The 20,210-nt window shown below is 45.1% G+C and overlaps 2 protein-coding genes and 1 pseudogene across 12 annotated transcripts in view; 1 reads left to right on the top strand and 2 right to left on the bottom strand.

Annotated features, from left to right (window-relative positions):
• TCTN1 (tectonic family member 1) overlaps positions 1 to 20,210 on the top strand; it is a 48,422-nt gene that overhangs the window by 16,854 nt on the left and 11,358 nt on the right. For 2 of the 5 annotated variants that reach the window (XM_073021098.1, XM_008004709.3), the window contains exons 5-14: positions 1,066 to 1,153; positions 3,557 to 3,666; positions 7,427 to 7,447; positions 11,307 to 11,441; positions 11,947 to 12,072; positions 12,466 to 12,551; positions 13,137 to 13,277; positions 15,696 to 15,858; positions 17,921 to 18,061; positions 18,483 to 18,627. In XM_073021098.1, the coding sequence (XP_072877199.1) occupies positions 1,066 to 1,153; positions 3,557 to 3,666; positions 7,427 to 7,447; positions 11,307 to 11,441; positions 11,947 to 12,072; positions 12,466 to 12,551; positions 13,137 to 13,277; positions 15,696 to 15,858; positions 17,921 to 18,061; positions 18,483 to 18,626 (1,155 nt within the window). In that variant the 3' untranslated portion in view covers position 18,627. Of the gene's footprint in view, positions 1 to 1,065; positions 1,154 to 3,556; positions 3,667 to 7,426; positions 7,448 to 11,306; positions 11,442 to 11,946; positions 12,073 to 12,465; positions 12,552 to 13,136; positions 13,278 to 15,695; positions 15,859 to 17,920; positions 18,062 to 18,482; positions 18,628 to 19,764; positions 19,861 to 20,210 lie in introns of those variants that run through there. The other 3 variants (XM_008004708.2, XM_008004710.3, XM_008004711.2) reach the window with 3 other exon arrangements.
• LOC103239117 (heterogeneous nuclear ribonucleoprotein A/B pseudogene) lies at positions 4,310 to 6,068 on the bottom strand (annotated as a pseudogene).
• Positions 19,521 to 20,210, bottom strand: part of HVCN1 (hydrogen voltage gated channel 1) — a 41,176-nt gene continuing 40,486 nt past the window's right edge. For 6 of the 7 annotated variants that reach the window (XM_073021101.1, XM_073021099.1, XM_037996535.2 and 3 more), the window contains one exon: positions 20,081 to 20,203. In XM_073021101.1, the coding sequence (XP_072877202.1) occupies positions 20,138 to 20,203 (66 nt within the window). In that variant the 3' untranslated portion in view covers positions 20,081 to 20,137. Of the gene's footprint in view, positions 20,204 to 20,210 lie in introns of all 7 variants that reach the window. The other variant, XM_008004704.3, reaches the window with a different exon arrangement.

Below are 20,210 nucleotides of genomic sequence, written 5' to 3' on the forward strand. Positions count from 1 at the left end.
AGGCTGAGGCGGGCAAATCACTTGAGGTCAGGAGTTCCACACCAGCCTGGACGATATAGTGAAACCCCATGTCTACTAAAATACAAAAATTAGCAGAGCATGGTGGCGCATTCCTGTAGTTCCAGCGACTTGGAAGGCTGAGGCACGAGGATCACTTGAACCCAGGAAGCGGAGGTTGCAGTGAGCTGAGATCATGCCACTGCACTCCAGCCTGGGCAACAGAGCGAGACTCTATCTCAGGAAAAACAAAAACCAAAATATTCTTTTCTGTGTATGTATCTGAGCTGTTCCACTCTTAACAGACATATTTCCAGTTTTTGCTTTTATCCACAATGAACAGTCTCATATATACATACATTTTTGTACACTTCACTGATGAAATCCTTAGGATACATTCCTATAAATGAGTTAGTTTGGTAAAATGAATGGAAAATTTAAATATTGATACCAGATTGCTCTCCAGAAAAATTGCAGTGCTTTACACTCCCAGCTCCAGTGAGTGGAAGGACTTGTTTCCCATACTCCTGCTGGCACTAAAGCATTTGGATAAACTTGCAAGTTCGAGAAAATTGGCTATAAACCTAATAGCTATTAATCTGAGTTTTGAAGATTGGGAAATAATTTTGTGGGGTTTGGTTTTGGGAAAGAAGGCATTCTTTCATAAAATTGATTCATTAAAAATTGATTTTTATTTTAATGTATACTGTATATGTTATTTAAATAATTAATGCTAGTGAAAAATAATTCTCTCACCCCTGTGTCCAGCCACCTAGTTCCTGTCTGCAGAGGCACACTGTTATGTCAGTGTCTCATGTACCCTTCCAGAGGAATTCCATGACTAAGAAGCCTACAAATACAGTAACATGCACACACAAACACACATCCTTTAAAAAATGGCGACACAATTAAATGTGAGCTTCTTGAGGGCAAGGACCACATCTATTTTTTGCTCATCACTGTGTCCCTGATGCCTGCAGTGCTGCTTGGCACGTTGTAGGTGCCCAGTAAAGTGTTGAATGAATACCTTAATTACACCATAATTACTGTTGGTTGTTGTGTTTGCAGTATGGGGTTCCTCTGCAGACTTCAGATTCGTTTCTGAGATTTCCTTCATCCCTGACATCATCTCTGTGTACTGATAATAACCCTGCAGGTAAGAAAGTGGCCATTCTTCTTTCCTTAGACATTTGCTGTTATTATTAGGTTAGTGGAAAAGTAGTTGTGGTTTTTGCCATTAAAAGTAATGACCAAAATCGCAATTATTTTTGCACCAACTTAATACCTTACATTTGTAGTAGTCATAATTAAACAGGCCTTGTGACTAGAAACAGAATCTTCGGGTTAAAGAGGCCTCAAAGGTCATGTAGTTCAATTTCCCACTCAGGGCCAGTCTTTTCTACCACGTGCAGCCACTGCTTGAGCACTTGTAGTGATGGGGAACTGACTACCTGAAAACAGCTCACTCAATTGTTTACTTCCAGTTATTGGAAAGTTCTAAAGCATATCAACAGCTAACAATTATTAAGCACTTATTTGTACTGGGTATTATGTTAAGTGCTTGCATGTGTTTTCCCTTTAATTCTCTCTGTAATCCCTTGAGGTTAGTATCTCCGGTTTTTTTGGTTTGTTTTTCTTTGTTTTTTTTTTTTTTTTTTTTTTGAGACAGTCTCGCTCTCGCCCAGGCTGGAGTGCAGTGACACCATCTCGGTTCACTGCAAACTCCGCCTCCCGGGTTCATGCCATTCTCCTGCCTCAGCCTCCCGAGTACCTGGGACTACAGGTGCCCGCCATCACGCCCGGCTAATTTTTTGTATTTTTGGTAGAGACAGTGTTTCACCATGTTAGCCGGGATGGTCTCGATCTCCTGACCTTGTGATCTGCCCACCTCAGCCTCCCAAAGTGCTGGGATTACAGGTGTGAGCCACCGCACCTGGCCAGTATCTCCATTTTTTAGAGCAGGAAACGGAGATGTGCAGTTTCTTATTCAGGCTCACTCAGGTGGTGGTGGAGCAGGGATGCAGTTGGCCTGCAGCCTGTGCTCCCCTATGCTCCTCTCCATTCGGGGGCCTCTAGGAGTTTGCAGAGTGGCCCCCTAGGCAGTGGAAGGCAGAGGCTTGGCTCTGCCATCCCCAAGGGACCTCACAATGAAGAAGCTAAGTAATGGACGATAGGAAAATGTATTCTGCTGAAAAGACAATCTTGCACACACCAAGAACAGTGTAAATTAAAACCAAACCAAAGGCTGGGTGCAGCTGTTAATGCCTCTAATCGCAGCACTTTGGGAGGCTGAGGTGGGCAGATTGCTTGAGATTAGAAGTTTGAGCCTGGGCAACATAGCGAAACCCTGTCTTTATAAAAATTACAAAAATCAGGCCAGACATAGTGATGCACATCTGTAGTTCCAGCTACTCAGGAGGCTGAGGTAGGAAGATTGCTTGAGCCAGGGAGGTGGAGGTTGCAGTGAGCTGAAATTGCACCACTGCACTCCATCCTGGGTGACAGAACGAGACCCTGTCTCAAAGAAAAAGAAAAAGAAAACAAAAAAACAACTCCCCCACTGCGACAAAACCTAAAAACCAAACTGAGATACCATTTTCCCCTGTCACATTGGCAAAACTCAAAAAAACTGAAGCTGTGGGGAAATAGGCACTCGCCTACATAGCTGATAAGACTAAATTGGTACAACCTTGGTGAAGGGCAACTTAGCAATTTGTATCCAGATTACCAATAAATGTGCTTTTCAACCCAGCTGTTCTACTTCCAGGAGTTGATCCTACAGAAATGCTGGCCAACATGCAAAATAATAGATTGCAGCATTGTTGGTGATAGCAAAGATGGAGACAACTTAAATGTTCATTAATAGGGAACTGGTACAATAATTATGCCACATCTATAATATAATACTAATTATCCCCAAGAAAGGAAGAGCTGCTTCATGTAAAGACAGGCCAATCTCTTAAGATATATTGTTCAGTGAACAAAATGAGGGGCAGAATAGTATATATATTGTACATTTGTTTCCAAAAGGGGAAAGAATAATAACAATATATATATATGTTTTTTACACACATACTTGCTTTTTTTCCATAGAATATTTCTCGAAAGATACACAAGAAGCCTCTTGCCAGTTGCCTCTGGAGAAGGGGACTGGTGGTAGGTGGGGGGCAAGACAGGAATGGGAGGGGGCTTTACTTATTATCTTTTTGTGCTTTTTGAATTTTGAATACAATCTCATGAATGTATTACCTATTTGAAAAATAATTTAAAACCCTGTTTAAAATATTGTAGGCCAGGCGCACTGGTTCACACCTGTAATCCCAGCACTCTGGGAGGCCGAGGCGAGAGGATCACTTGAGGTCAGGAGTTTGAGACTAGCCTGGGCAACATGGTGAAACCCTGTCTCTACTAAAAAAATAAAACTAAAAAAAATTGTATATCTGTGTTGTAACTTATTTTACAGTTTTACCTAGATTGCAATTTTTTAGTTGCCATTGGGAAATTGAAAATTTTCTTCTCTTTTGTATTTTTTTCCCTTGGTAATGTTAATGATTTCCAGCGTTTCTGGTGAACCAGGCTGTTAGGTGTACCAGAAAAATAAATTTAGAACAGTGTGAAGAAATTGAAGCCCTCAGCATGGCTTTTTACAGCAGCCCGGAAATTCTGAGGGTAAGAATTGTTTTGAAGTGGAACTTACTCATTAGGTATGTTTCTGTTCTTTCTGCCCTTTTAAAATATGACAAGTATAGAATAATTTCAGTACATGATTGACACTCAAGTTTAAATTTCTCCAGTACTTTTGTATCAGTGATTATTGAAATAATCCTTTAAATAATTTATTTTTATATAATTAGCTCATATTTTGCTTTTGTTGATTTTTTTCTTTCATTCATTTTGATGGTAACCAATACCTGTCTCCTGAATAAAAACAAATCTTTAGTAGTAACTAAAAACTTTAGAAATCATAAAAACATCTTCATGTCTGTGACAGAAATAATCTTTTTTTTTTTTTTTTTTGAGACGGAGTCTTGCTCTGTCGCCCAGGCTGGAGTGCAGTGGCCAGATCTCAGCTCACCGCAAGCTCTGCCTCCCGGGTTCACGCCATTCTCCTGCCTCAGCCTCCCGAGTAGCTGGGACTATAGGCGCTCGCCACCTCGCCCGGCTAGTTTTTTTGTATTTCTTAGTAGAGACGGGGTTTCACCATGTTAGCCAGGATGGTCTCGATCTCCTGACCTCGTGATCCACCCATCTCGGCCTCCCAAAGTGCTGGGATTACAGGCTTGAGCCATCGCGCCCGGCCCCAGAAATAATCTTTTTTTTTTTTTTGGGGGGTTTTAAAATTTTATTTCAAAAGCTTGGATAGCTTCAATATCCAGGTTGTGGCAAAATCAGGACACGTGTAAAATACCTTACAATACATTAGATTCCCAAAAGGTACCAAAAAGTACAGTAAAATTAACACTTCCATTACAGGAAATGTATGACACAAATAATATAAAATTAAAAGGTGAAAAAAAGGTGACACTGGTTTCTTAAGATACAATTTACTCTTTACAACCAGGGTCCACAGGTCCAGGCTGCAGAGCGGCAGCAGGAAGGCAGAGCCTCCCACCTGGTTCTGGGGGACCTGGTAATAAAAATCAGCCCATAATGGCGCTCTGGCCTCAGACACCACACGCTGCCTAAACAACTAGAGCTCTGGAAATAGTAAACAGGAGAGTGATTTCCATGGGGGAAATTTTAAATAAGATGCACATGGGACAGGCCATAGAAAGTTTGCCAAGTTAAATTTGGTACATAATTGTGTTCACTCCATATCCAAACAAAGCATGTGTGCGGTCAGTTGGTCGCTCCTGCTGCCGCCTCAGTATGGCTTGTAGTTATTCTGATGGCCACCACGTCGCTGGCTCTTGCCGTAGTTTGTACTACCCTGACTGTAGTCGTAGCCGGGGCCGTAGCTGTAATAGCCATAGGGCGAGTAGTCGTAGCCGCCATAGCCAGGCCCGTAGCCCTGCTGGTAGCCGTAGCCCTGATTCCAACTCTGACTCTGACCTCCACCTCCACCGCCACCTCCGCTGCCTCGGTTCCCTCGGTTGCGGTTTCCACGGCCCCCAGAGCCATACTGCTGCTGCTGATAGACTTCTTTGGGCTGGGCCACCTTGATCTCACACTTGCTTCCACTGATAGTATGGAACTTTTTCTCCAGAACCTTCTTCACAGGTTCTTCTTCTTTAAAGGTGATAAACACAAAACCTCGTCTTTTGTTCAACTTTGGATCCATTGGAAGTTCAATGGCCTCAATCTCCCCAAACTCGCCAAAGTACTCCCTGATCTTTTCCTCAGTTGCTTCAGGATTCAGACCCCCAACGAAGATTTTCTTCACCGGGTCCTTCTTCATAGCCATGGCCTTTTTAGGGTCAATGACACGGCCATCCAGCCTGTGCTCCATCTGGTCTAGGACCTTCTCCACACTGGCTGCATCTTTGAACAGGATAAACCCAAACCCTCTTGACCGTCCAGTGTTGGGATCCATTTTTATTGTACAGTCAACGACCTCTCCAAATTTAGTAAAATAGTCTTTTAAATCTTTTTTGCTAGTATCCCAGCTCAGGCCACCAACGAACATTTTTCCCGCGTCCTCCTCGTTCTTGCGGGCGTTGATCTGGTCGCCCTCGGCGCCGTTCTGATTCCCGCTCGGGGGCGCCGCGGTCGCGCCTCCAGCCCCCGCCGTGGCGCCCGTGGCGCCCGTGCCAGCCCCGGCCGGGGACTCGCCTTCAGGGGCTGCCTCATGTCCGTTCTCGGTGGCGCCCGTCGTCTCCATGGGCTGCTCCTCGCCCGCTTCCGACATGCTAGGCCGAGGCGCGGCGGCTCCTCGCCGCCGATGACGCCGCGGGGCCCGCTCGTCCCCACCAGCCGGGGAAGGCGCCGCGGGCTCGGCCGCACTCAAGCTCGCGCTGCTGAGGCCTCGCCCCAGTCAGCCCACGGAGCTGCTCCAACTGTGTCTCCTCCTCCTTGGCCGCCGCCGCACGGGAACCCACCGACACAACCAAGCTCCCTCCCGCGCGGTGCCGCCGCCTCGAAATAATCTTATTAGCCCCGAAAAGGGCTCTCTCTCAGAAACAGGCCAGAAAATAAGAGGAAATCCACTTTTTGGTTGGCAGATGACACAGGCAGTCAGGAAAGAACAGGAAATGGGAGAAGAGGGCACGGTGGTGAAGGGGCCCCTTCTCTCTGGTTGCAGTGTCTGAACCCTAAACTGAAGAAATGAGTGAGGCCACTGGCCCACATGACAGATGAGATGGAGGGTGGCAAGGCAAGAAGACTTTTTTCAGTGATTAAAAAACCATATGATAGGCTGAGGCAGGAGGATCACTTGAGGCTAAGAGTTCAAGAACCAGCCTGGGCAACATAGTGAGACCCTGCCTTACAAAGAATAAAAAAACTAGTGTGGCATGGTTGTGCACACCTGTCGTCCCAGCTACTCAAGAGGCTAAGACAGGAGGATCACTTGAGCCCAAGAGGCTGAGGTTGCAGTGAGCTAAGGTTGCAGTGAGCTATGATCACACTCCAGCCTGGGTGACAGAGTGAGACCTGGTCTCTTAACAAAACAAAATAACCCCCCCGCCAGAAACATGATTATTGTCAAAGGGGTCCCTTCCCAATTTCCTTTTTATGAGGGGTACAGGGGTAGGGTGGTTCATGGCACCATTATTTGTCTGGACTTCAGTTTTTAGGATCAAGTTTAACCTTTCCCTCTCCTCTCATTTTCTCTCTCCCTCTCTTGTGTAAGTCAGCCATCCAGGCTTGTGAATTCTTCTAGTTAGCTTGAGCTCACAGTTGTCTTGAAGTAATTCCTTGGGCATCCAGGTACAGTTCTCTTTCAGCACAGTCTCTCCAAACAGGTGTATTTGTCTCCCTCCCCACATTTCCCAGTGGGCCTTTCAGAAACAGAGCTCCAGCTCTACTGGGGAGGCAAGGGCTTGTCATTGAGGAGGCTTGGGCCAGAGGCAGGAAGACCAGTTAGGATGTGGAAATCGCCTGGGCAAGGAATGGTGGCCTTCCAGCAAGGACAGGTGCAGTGAGAGTGACCAGGAGTGCAAGAACTGTGCTTCTCACAGTGCTTACAGCTGTGAGACCATGTGGAAATACACAATAATGACCCTGGAGCATGGAACCTTCCTGAGACTAGATCAGTGAGCTTCCACCTGGAGAAAATGAAGATAGAAGGAAAATGCAACGTGACCTCTTTGATTAGGACGTAGATTCAAACAGATGGAGATGGGAAGTCTTGATCAAGGAAATTCTGTTTTCATCTTTGTGAAACCTTTAATAAGATGAATATACTCTTCAACTCAAGATCTGAAAAAGCAATGAAAATGCTTCTTTTTGTTGTACTTAACACAATTTTTTGTGGTTTCTTTTTATCTAGGCACCTGATTCAAGAACAAAGGTAAGAATATATTTTTTTTTTGTAAGGGAAAGTAGAATAGTTTATAATACTGTCTTATTTCTGAGCCCTTTTAAATGAATACAGTTACAGTTAGAAGGAGACCTTATTGTCAATAGCAAATACATTTGCCAAAAAGCAAGCAGAAGTGCAATAGGGAAACTCCTTAGTGGGAGTAACACTTCTGGGCTTTCCAGCTGCCTCCGTTGTTGTGGTTTTGTACTCTTCTACGGTTCAGTGACACCACTGTCGTGACCAGCAGTGGGTGTGATGGACAGATTCTGGACATTCAGGCTGTCCCTTGTTCTCTTCTTGGTCTCTTGTTGAGAAAGCTGTCCAGCTCCCAGGATGCTGCCTGTCCAGGACAGAAGCTGTAAGCACTTTGGCCAGTAGGTGTCCACACCATGTGGGAGGCATGCCCCATGGTGTACCTTCAGGGCTTTATTTGAGGGTGGGTTCTTTTCAAAACCTTATCGCCCCAGCCCAGGGTTCTGCTTGGTTGTGGTCAGGATGCCAGGGTCTCTTCATGGCTATGTCAAAGGAATGTGGATCCCTCACCCCTTATTCTAGGGTCTGTAGCCTAGGCCTGCCTGTGAACACAGTCCCCATGGAGGCCTGAGTTGGTGGCTTTGTCCTAGTTTCCCAGCCTATGGAACTGGCCAGCCTAGGTTCAAACCTCAGCTTTGCCATTATTTTCTTGTCTTAGTGACACTGAGTTCTCCCGTTGTTGAGTGGATGGTAAGCATCCATGCAGAGGCGTGATGCAGGGTCAAGTGGGAGAAGCACATGAGGTGCTGGTGTGGCATCTGCGCATGGGACGCACTTGGGATGGGGATGCACTGGCTGTGATTGACTTCACTGATGCTCTGCACACAAACGTGTTTGAAGAAGATGTTTGAAAGGAAATAGCCACGTGACTTTGGGTCTCACACAATGGTGTGTGGGGCTGGATCCCGTCTTCTGTGAAGGATGGAAAGACCTATTATGAGGAATGATGGATGTTACTGGATGTTACTTGTGTTTTCAAACTTGTTTTAGTTATAGATATCCTTTCTTAAATGCAGTCTGAAGCGGAACCCTCCCTAGAGTATAACACAGACTGAATGTGGAGCTGTGCTGGTTGGAGCAGGGATGGGGCCTGAAGCCCTCCACCTGCCCAGTCTCCTTCTCTTTCCTCTTTGGTCCCAGTAAAGAACACTAGGGCTCCCGGGAATGCAGTGTGAAAGTGAAAGTCATGCAATGGGCTAGCTCTCACCTCCCTCCAATCCCTAGAGAGTGCTTGGATTCTACCACTTAGAACTGGAACCGTCTGTGGGGGCAGCAGCCCTATCAGCCTTGTTCATAATATATCCGTATTTCTAATGCAGCATCCGGTATGTTCTGGGCACTCAATGAGTTATGTTTTTAGTGATGAATGACTAGGAAGGAGGTGGGTCCAGTCAGTGTGGAAAGACCTATTATGAGGAATGTGATGGATGTTACTGGGAGGCTTGGAGCAGATGCCAGGCACCATTCTAAGTGCTGTACGTGTCCACCATCTTTGAATCCTCTTGGCTGTCCTAGGAGGTAGGTTCCGTTACTGTCACTCTCTGGCAGATGAGTTACAGGGAGATGAATGAGCTTGCCCATGGCTGCACAGCTGGGAAGTGGCAGAGCTGGGACAGGGATCTAGGCAGTCTGGCCCCAGGGACCTTATACTTTACCACCACACTGGGCCAGCTCTCTCTGTGAGCCCACGTGACAGGCTACACACACCCAGCGGACTGGGACTTCCAGCTTAGGTCTGTGTGATACCAAAGGTTGTGCTCTAAAGGACGAGCATGTAAACTAATAGCAGGAATTTGTTTAAAATTTTCTTAAGCAGATTTTAAGGTTAGAGGATCAGGAGTATAGAAATTGGGTCTAATCTCCTCACTAAGTGAAGACTGTTATGATTGCCTGGAATCATTGACAGTATCTGTGGAGCCATCAGTAAATGATTCCAGGGTAGCCCTGTAGTTTCATTGAGTATGCTGGAGTTCTTTACCAGTGTGTGGTTTGGGAATGGTATGTGGTGGAAGAGGAATCAAAGAAATCAGCACAGCCCTACCATTTCCTTCTTGTGACTGTTGAGTGAGCTGCTGAGATGAGGGCAGCTCCTGCCATTGACACCAGGACTCTCCAAAGCTCATTGATATTGAATCCTTTGGTTTTTGCCAATTCCACGGACACAGCATGGAAGTGGCTTCAGCAGAGGCTGGTATGGTAGGCTATGCTCTTTCTTGGAACCCGGTGTCATTGCTGAATCAGGGGCCACTGTGCTCAGAGTAAGGAACCCGGGTTGTCCTTATGTTAAACAAGAGCTAATTGAATCGCAGCCTAGGATCCCCTCCATGCTGAAACCCTTTGGTGCGGTGTGTTATGCAGAGGGCTTCGCAGTGACTGGCGTTGCCCTTCTGCCATTCTCGTCACATGACAGCTCACATCTTTGTTACTGAGTCATGTTTGTTACTGAGTCATGTCACTTTCTTCTGTGAGAGGTTTTGACTCGCAGGTCTTCTTGGTCATGGGGGCAGACACATAAGGACTGCTTATTTATCTCTAAAATGACTGCTTAAATACTTGGTCATTTTGAATTATAAACAGCATGGTGCATGATTAAGTTCAAAGTGGTATAAACAACTATTAATAGATACATGAGGCTCCTTCCTCAACAGTGGTTTCCAAGAATTGAAGTTTAGAGCAAATGACAGATTCATCCTATAGTGTGAGGAGGCCCAGCTACCTTTAGAGGATGGGTTGATGCCTTACTAGTCTGCTGGCGGTGGCCATGAATGCAAAATGTCCTTTAATAGCACTGGGATAAGCAGGGCTTCCTGGTGTTGCTGAAAACGTTTGTCTGTGTCTGTTTTCTATTGCTCATAATCCTACCACCCAGAGAAACCACTGTGTGTGTGTGTGTGTTTATGTGTGTGTGCACTTGCATTTGTGTAGAAGTTGTGTATAAACTGGGTCAAATGAATATTTGGGGGTGTGTAGGGGCTTAAGGATATGTATCCTGGGACTGTGTGTGCATGTGCATGTGTGGGTATGGAGTGTGTAGGAGTTGTGTTTTGGAGGTGAGGATATGTATGTGCGCTTGACAGTGTGATGGAGTTTTGTGTGTATATATTTGAGATATAATTCACATACCATAAAACTCACCATTTTAAAGTATACAATTCTGTGGCTTTTAGTATAGTCACAGGTTGTGCAACCATTACCACTAATTCCAGAACATTTCCATCACCCCAAAAAGGAGCCCTGTGTTAGCAGTCACTCCTCATTCTTCCCCAGCTCTGTCCCCCAGCCTCTGGCAACCACTGATCTAGTTTTCATCTCTATGGGTTTGCCAATTGGACATTCCGTATAAATGGAATTAGAAGTGTGGCCTTTCGTGTCTGGCTTTTATGACTTAGCATGTTTTCAAGATTCATCTGTACTGTGGCATGTATTAGTACTATTTTTAAGGATAAGTCATATTCCTTTGTAAGGCTAGACTTTGTATTTATCCATTCATCAGCTGATGGACATTTAGGTGGTTTTTGGTTTTAGCTATTATGATAGTGCAGCTGTGAACATTTGTGTACAAGTTTTTGTGTAAACTTTGTTATTAGAGGTAATAACTACTTTTAAAGTTTTGGTTATATCCTCTCAAGTATTTTCTTTGTGAATGTATATATGTTTATTACTTTTGCAAATGTGGATCATAGTATACACATTGTGTAGCATGCTTCCCCCTACTTGGCCATATATCAGGGGAGGTTTCTTTCCAGTTGGTTGTTATTTTAGCCCATCCTCCCTGGGTAGAGCATCTTCAACACTCCAAGTCTTCACTCTGCAGGTCCCTATCACTGTTCAGTCCGTCCTCATTCAGTCTCTAAATAAAACGCTCACCCGACGGGAAGACACTGATGTGCTACAGCCGGCTCTCGTCAATGCTGGACACTTTCACCTTTGCATGAATGTTGTTCTTGAGGTAGGTGCCGAATTTGGCTTTGAGAGCTTGTCTGTGGCAGACTTAAGCCTCCTGTCGCGCTGGGGTAACTGGATGCTGTCCGAGGACACTCTGTCCTAGCCTGTGGTGTGGCTTTACCTGGCTTGGCTGCCTGCTTGCCTTTCTGCTGTCTCATCAAAGGACACCTCTTGTCTCCACAAACCTAGTGACTTGCCGGAATACATCAAAATATTTTTGTTGTTGCTGTTTTTGTTTTAACATGTTTCCTCTGCAGAGATAGGCTTATTACATTCTGCTTGGACCAGCTTATGTGGAACTTCTGTAATTGGGCAGAGTGGCTCAGATGACCTTGTCTGCTAGGGGTGGTGCTGAGGGAACACCTCTCGTAATCCAACTGGACAGCAGAGCAAGGCTTTAACACATAGAGAAATGGGGAAAGATTTGCTATCTGTGGGTATTTTCAGTTATTCATACAGCTTCTGAAATGTAATGGAACAGGTATATTAGGAGTATCATTTTTTTTTAGGTAAAGTACAGCCTCACATACACAGATAGAGGTGAAGTCACCAAAGCTGATCTGTCATTCCTTCTGGGGACAGTTAGCAGTGTAGTGGTCCCACTGCAGCAAAAGTTTGAAATTCATTTTCTTCAGGTAAGGTTGATCAATTTGGCATAAGTATTTAATTGCCAAGTTAAAAAGAAAAAATGACTTCTTAGTGGATAAAACTGAATTTCTAAGTATTACATCCAAGCCTTTGTAGTGAACAGAGGGCTTTGTGTAGCCTGTGGCATCTGTAATGAAACCAAGCATTCTCCTTGTATTTTTTTTCCTTTTGGGAAAAGATTCCCTTCCACGTTAGCTTGTTCTTTTACAGTATGATGTACTCCTACACCTGGCAGATGTATTTATAGTTCTGAGTAGGGAGGGATAAATTATTTTGTTGGTTGTTAATTCCAGATTTTATTATGAAAGAAGCATTTTTCTCCCTGCCATTTCCTTATTAAAATGAGAATTATTTGGGGGCATTTCTACACTGTCTTTCAGGAAAATACCAAGCCAGTCCCTCTCAGTGGAAACCCTGGTTATGTCGTGGGGCTCCCGTTGGCTGCTGGATTCCAGCCTCATAAGGGATATCCTTTTTGGTTCTGTAGAGGGTGGATTTATTCCTGTCTCCGTGTGCGTGGGCTGCACTGCTTTTTATCGCCGAGGCTCCCCTGGGCTGCTTGTGGGAAGGAGAGAGCAGTCCAGGCCGAGCTTCCTGCAGGCGGCTCTGGTGGGCGGCCAGTCTGGCTACACAGCAGGTGGGCTGGGGGGAGACTGGCAGTTGGGGGTGAGACAGCACATCCTGGGAAAATGTCAGGTTTTTTTTTTTTAAATCTCCTTTTTTTTTTTTTTTCCCAGCCTGCCATTAAGCCACAAAATATGTCAGTGTTTTACAACGAAAATCTTAAGAGAGAAAAGTTGACATTTAAACGTTTTTAATTTTACATTTAAACAATTTTGAAGGGCCAGTTTCTGATAATTTTTCTTAGAATCCACTTACTAAGGAAAATAGAACTACTTTTTTGTCCACTCCTGGGAAATAGCTGTCAAAATCACAGAGGCCCAGAAAAAGTGTATTTGGGTCTCCCTCATGTCACACAGTGACACTGTCTTCTTACCTGAGAATCAGGCTGCTCTACCACTAGGCAGTTGTCCCTTAACTATCTGTGAATGTCTGGGATTATTCAGACCACGAACAGATACAGACAGTTTACTATTCTTCATAGCACAGCTGAGCAAGACTGCTTAGCACTGGAGGGGGTCCGGACCCCAGTATTATTTGGTTACACTATGCAATCTGGCTGTAAACTAAGGTAAAAGAGTCACTTGTTTCTATTTGAACTTGTGTTGATCAGAAAACAAAGCATTCTCACTTTTCCCCATTTTAATCAAATCTCTGCATCAACTGATGAGCTCATATGAAAGCCACATATATATCATCATGTATGAATAGTAGCAAAACTGTTACAATCATTTTTGTTATTAAATATGGCAAAGCAAAAATTTCAAGGCTTTGTGTGTTTCTTTTTTTAAGAGATGGGGTCTTGCTCTGTCTCCTAGGCTGGAGTACAGTGGCGCCATTATAGCTCACTGCAGCCCTGACCTCCTGGGCTCAAGGGATCCCACCTCAGTCTCCCAAGTAGTTGGGACTACAGGCATGCACCACCACACCTGGCTTTTTTTTTTTTGAGACGGAGTCTCACTCTGTCACCCAGTGGTGCAATCTCAACTCACTGCAACCTCTGCCTCCAGGTTCAAGCAATTCTCCTGCCTCAGCCTCCTGAGTAGCTGGGACTATAGGTACGTGCCAACATGCCCAGCTAAATTTTGTATTTTTAGTAGAGATAGGGTTTCACCATGTTGGCCAGGCTGGTGGTAGAACTCCTGACCTCAGGTGATCTGCCTGCCTTGGCCTCCCAAAGTGCTGGGATTACAGGTGTGAGCCACTGTGCCTGGCCTGTATGTTTCATTTTTAAGGTTGTTTAGAATTTGAGTTCACAGTAAAAATATTTCCCCTGAAAATATTTCCTATGTTTCTGCATTTTAATATACACAGCACATCAAAACCAGGGAGAGGAAATCTGAATATAATCTGCTTTTATCTTACCAAATATGTACATAATGTAAAATATCAAACAGCGCTGCATGACTTGTTATAAAAACAGTTCTTACCCTCATTTGCCCCACCTTGGAGGCAACCACTTTCAACTCTTGTTGCTGTTTTTTTCAAAATCTACCCCCAAATCTTGAAATATCCTGCATGTAATGCTACTTCTTGATTTTTTTGGTTTTATGAATTTTTTATTGAGTTTCCATTAAGGAAGACAAAGGTTGGCTCTTTCCCCTTCATCCCCTACCTCATGACCCACACACTTCCCACATCTTCCCAGGGTCATTGGATCATTATTTTGTTTAGACCAATATTTACCATTTACTTATTATTTTTTGAGACAGGGTCTCACCCTGTTGCCCAGGCTGGAGTGCAGTGGCGTGATCAGGGTCACTGCAGCCTCAGCCTGCAGGCTCAAGCTATCCTCCTGCCTCAGCCTCCTAATAGCTGGGCGCACATGCGAGTGCCATCACACCTGGCTAATTTTTAGAATTTTAGTAAAGACGGGGTCTCCCTGTGTTTTCCAGGCTGGTCTCGAACTCCTGGGCTCAAGTGCTCTTCTTGCTTCAGCCTCCCAATATGTTGGGATTACAGATGTGAGCCACTACATCCAGCCACCATTTACATTATTAGTTCTGATCCATTTAGACCAGCATTTCTCAAAGGGAGAGGGTTCCATGGAATACATTTCCACAAGACATTAGTAGGGGTAGGTCTACGGTCCAATACGTTTGGGAAACACCAAATTAAAGTTAAAACAATGGTTCCTTCCTATATTACTCATCAGAACCTTTAATAGACACATGTGCCTCAGGAGGGACATGGGGACATGGAGGTTCAATGCTTCCCCAACTTTGGCCATGAAACCCTTCTTGTACAGAGCTTCAGTGGAACACAGTTTGGGAAACATTATTTTAGACTCATCATCTCACAGGTCAAGATTTTGCAAAGTTAGAGACGCTTTAGCTTCTCTCAGATAATCCCCCATTTGGAGAGTGAGAAGATAATGAAACTGGGAAGGAATGAAACTGCTGGTGGGGCTGGGAGCAGTGGCTCACGCCTGTAATCCCAGCACTTCGGGATGCCAATGTGGGCAGACCACCTGTGGTCAGGAGTTCGAGACCAGCTTGGCCAACATGGTGAAACCCCGTCTCTACTAAAAATACAAAAAAATTAGCTGGACATGGTGGTGGGCGCCTGTAGTCCCAGCTACTCAGGAGGCTGAGGCGGGAGAATCACTTGAACCGGGAGGTGGAGGTCGCAGTAAGCTGAGATTGCCTCACTGTACTCCAGCCTGGGTGACAGAGCAAATTCCATCTCAAACAAAACAAAACAAAAAACAAAAATCGAAAATCAAAAAACAAAAAACGGCTGGTGGACTGGGTGTAGTGGCTCACTCCTGTAGTCCCAGCACTCTGGGAGGATCGCATGAACCCAGGAGTTTGAGGCTGCAGTGAGCTATGATGGCGCCACTGCACTCCAGCTTGGGCATCAGAGTGAGACCTTGTCATAAATAAATAAATAAATAAACAAAGGGAAGGAAAGGAAGAAGAAAATAAAGAAAAACTGCTGGTGGATGAACAACAGCCTCATTCAGTTAACTTCTTTTTCCTTCACCAAGACTGACTGGAGCTCTCCCGTGTCGGCTCGTAGCCCAGAAGGTGAAGAACCTGCTGTGGGGCCAGGGCTTCCCAGATTATGTGGCCCCTTTTGGAAATTTGCAGGCCCAGGATGTGCTGGACTGGGTGCCCATCCACTTCATCACCCAGTCATTCAACAGGAAGGTAAAGCGGAGAAGGTGCAGGTTCCATGCTAGCAGTCTCTCTCTTCCAGGTGGTGTGATGAAGGCAGCCGGGGAAGCCAGCTGTTAAGGAGGCAGGATGGTTCTGAGTGGGAGCATGGGCTGAATCTTGGATACTGATTTTTGCCCCTTGTTAGCAATGTTGTCTCTGGCTGGCAGTTTTATGGCTTTGAGCCTCTGTTTTCATCTGTGAAATGGGAACGCTAGTCATAGTGGGTGAGTGGCCTCATGGGGCATTGAGAGGGTTAAGTGAGGTAACATTTATGTGGCCCTGGGCATGGTGCCTAGTGGCCCATAAATGGGAACCACTGTGATCCTCATCCTGTTGCTACCATCATTGTGATTGTTGGTGTCCCTCGAGCCCTCTCCAGGCATCTCATGACACGATAGATGAATGTTGAGTCCTGTATCAAAGACTGAGACTTCCTTCCATGCACGTGGCTATCCCACCCATTGTCCTCTGGTCTACCCAGGCAGCCTACACCTGAGAGTTTTCACTGCCACAGTTCCTCACAGAGTTGAATGGAAGTTGACAATCCTACAGATAGGTTCCTGGTCACATGTGATGCTTCTGCCCACCTTTTTCTTTTGTCTTAGCAGTCAGTGTGTGGGCCAGCCCTGGCCCGGAGGCGTGCTCTCCATCTTAGCCTGTAATTGCCCAGCTTGTTCTTGTCACGCTTTCTTCAGACCTCTCATTATCTGCTCTGAGTATTTCTAGCATGGGCATAACAGGGATGAGGACTGCTCACTTTTCTGATCCGCCCTCCCACTGAGGCCAGCAGAGACCCGGGATTACTCCATTCCACTGCGAAGTCTTGGCTCAACTCTCCCGCCAGAACCAGGCACATTGCTTCTGGCTTCTTGGCCATGGCTGAAGACATGCAGTTATTACTCCTCAGAAGGGAAGATATGGGTCGGGAGGAGAGGCAGCAGTGCGCACACAGCATTGTCAGGGTCTGTGCTGATCCTGAATGCTCAGAGGGCCTGCAGCAGTGGGTTTTGTACCAACTCGCCGGCAACCCAGGTAGAGGCAGGCACGAGCACCTGCTAAACTCAGTTTCCACCGGCTGCATGCTGCATCGTCTCCTAAGAACCGGATATTCGAGAGGATTGTTCAGCCTGCACGGTTTTTAAAGGCAGTTCCAAGCTAAGGAATTCCATCAGTGCTTTTTTCGCAGCCACCAAATTTAGCAGGCCTGTGAGGTTTTCATGTCCTGAAGAGATATTTTAAACCTTTTTTTTTTTTTTTTTTTTTTTAATGAAAACATGTCATACATACACAAAAGTAGAATAGTACCATGGAGTCCCCATGTACCCAGCCTGCAGCTTCAACAGTTACCACATTTGCCAACTGGAGAGACTGCAAAGGCAGGAAAAAGTCCTGGAAGTCCCACGGCCCCTTTTTCCCTTGGGTCAGAGGCCTTAGAGCTGGCTCCCAAAGCAGCCAACCAAATGGGCAGCTCAGCTCCTTCATGGCACCAGCAGTGTTCCTGGTGCAGATGAAGAGTTGATGTCTTTGACAACATACTGACACTGCCTGGTTACCCAAATGTCACATCTTAAGTGCCAGTTGATGAAATTAGATAAATGAGAAGGCACTTAAATTTCCCCTCAGAGCATTTTAACATGACATGCAATCAGGTTTTATTTGTCTGCTAATAATTATTTCTTCCCCTCCATCCCTCCCACCAGTTTCTTTCCTGAAGTCTGTGAGGCAGGTGTAAACAGGTAGATGAAGTTAGAGCAGTTATGGCCCTAAAGGGTCCACAGTTGAATATCGGCACTACTGCAGTTTCAGGTGATGCCGACTTTTTTAGAAATAGAAGGGGATGGAAAAATTACGCTTCAGTTGTTAAAAATATTTTTGGGGCATTGAGTTACTTTAAAATACGTACTTTCTCTAAGCTGTTTTTATCTGAACTACTAGAGTCTATTCATTTTCTTGTTCAGAACATTTTGTAATATATGAAACCTTTTCTAATTAACACTCTGAACTGCAGATTAAGTCTGACTTGCGGTTGTGTAAGATTCTAATGGATTAACAGCATTCTGTTTTGCAGGATTCCTGCCAGCTCCCAGGGGCTTTGGTTATAGAAGTGAAGTGGACCAAATACGGTTCCTTACTGAATCCACAGGCCAAAATAGTCAATGTAACTGCAAATCTAATTTCATCCTCCTTTCCTGAGGTAGGTCTAACCTAGTTTAAAGGCATATGTTAAGACAGAAGTCTAGACACAACTCAAGTGTGGTAGGTGACAGGTATTACTTTGTGTAAAAGATTATAATTTAAACCATGGGGGTTCATAAAATATTTCAGCATTCTTTTACTTAGAAGGAAACACTGATGATGGTTCTATTTATATTAGCATTCTGGTTTCGATTGGATCTTTAAAATTCTCATGAAAATTATGACTGATATTCATGTGTTAATCAGACACCCTGGTAAAATTGTTTCCCTCATCCAAGTTAATGGCTGATTAGTGCTCCAGGATCTATCAGATTCATGAACTGACAGTGGTTGAGTGAGGAAGAGAATGAAAAGTGTCTCATTGTTGTCATTCTGGGAGCACACTGGAGGGTGGGCCTTGCTCTCTCTGTTTATTACAGGCCAGCTCAGGAAATGAAAGGACGATTCTTATTTCTACTGCGGTTACTTTTGTGGATGTGTCTGCACCTGCAGAGGCAGGCTTCAGAGCTCCGCCAGCCATCAATGCCAGGCTGCCCTTTAACTTCTTCTTCCCGTTTGTTTGACGTAAGTCATCACTTGAGGAAACTACGCCCCTCCGCTGAGGTCATCCCCTGTGGAAAGTGCATGTGGGGCTAGAAGTCCCTAGGGGACACTGCATTTTATACTTTTTGAGGGTCTTGCTTTGTCACTCAGGCTGGAGTGCAGTAGTGTGATCATGGCTCACTGCGGCCTTGACCTTCTGGGCTTGAGTGATCCTCCCACCTCAGCCTCCTAATAGCTGGGACTACAGGTACACACCACAACACCTGGCTAATTTTAATATATTTTGTAGAGATGGGGTCTTGCCATGTTGACCAGGCTGGTCTCAAACTCCTGGGCTCAGGTGCTCCTCCTGCCTCAGCCTCTGAAAGTGCTCAGATTACAGGTGTGAGCCACCATGCCTGGCCTTATTATACTTCTAACCTTTGAGGTTGCCTCCAAACCAGCACACTGCCCTTCTCCACTCCCTTCCCCACTCCCTTCCCACCTTTTTTCCTTTTGGAAATGTTATTCTGTCTGACTTTTGAATGGGGAATACACTTAACACATAGGTCATAGATAGAACCCAAAAAGTCTTTGGGGAGATGGTAAAGAAAATGAACAGGCCTTGAAGCAGCAGAGGCATGGGGGATTTGGACAGTTCATTCATCCCCTGCTTTGAGTTATTTTAAAAATATTCAGTTCAGGTTTTTTCCTTTTTAGGTCCGGTTGCAGTGAGTACAAACAATAGCAAAATATTAGATAAAATCATGCGAGAAGAGTACACAGCCTTGCAAGGGATCTTCCCCTAAGTACCATGTTAATTATAGTGGAGTCTTGGGTCTCATTGCCATTTCTGCACCAGGCACTATAGCTAGCTTGCTCTCTGACTGGCAGGCTGGTATGGGTGCCACAGAGGAAAGAATACAGTAGGAGGATCCAGGGGAAAGAGAGAGTTTATTTTATACAGTAATTGTACAGTAATTGAGGAAAAATATCAGGTGGCAGAACGCAATGGAGCCACCTAGAAGCTGGCTGATGCAGCTGGGGCACACAGAGGAGGGACCTGGGTACCCCTTTTGGGGAAACTGAGACAAGGGAAGCTATTTAGAACAGCTTGAAAATAAGAGACTTTTCTAGAATGGGGTGGCAGCTAAAGTAGCTTCTTTTTCTTTCTTTCAGAATGCTCATATGAAAGGATGCATCAATTCCTTAATATACATGTGAAATTTGAAAACTGTACATTCGATGCGACTAAATTTTATATACAACTAGAAATTGTCCAGCTTTGTTGCTCATTTTCAAGCAAGGCTAAAGTGTTCAACATGAGAAAATGTGATACCTTTGAAACAGTGTGGGGTGGGAATGGATGGGCAGCTCTTGGTGGTACTGGACCTTCCACAAGGCTGTGTCCACCCAGAATCCATGCTGGCAGGAGGGAGGCAGAGGCATCAAACCAAACCTCTCACCAGGTGGCCCAGGAGGGGCAGCTGTTCCTCACATGACAGCACAGGCCCATGAGGCAGTGTCTTCTCTGCGGGGAGCTGGTCTGGGTCTAGTTCACTTCACCAAGAAGTCCATGCTGTCGCAATAGCTTGTTAAGTCTTTCAATTTCTTGTTCCTATTGC

This window comes from Chlorocebus sabaeus, chromosome 11 (genome assembly GCF_047675955.1).
Source record: "Chlorocebus sabaeus isolate Y175 chromosome 11, mChlSab1.0.hap1, whole genome shotgun sequence".
NCBI lineage: Eukaryota > Metazoa > Chordata > Mammalia > Primates > Cercopithecidae > Chlorocebus > Chlorocebus sabaeus.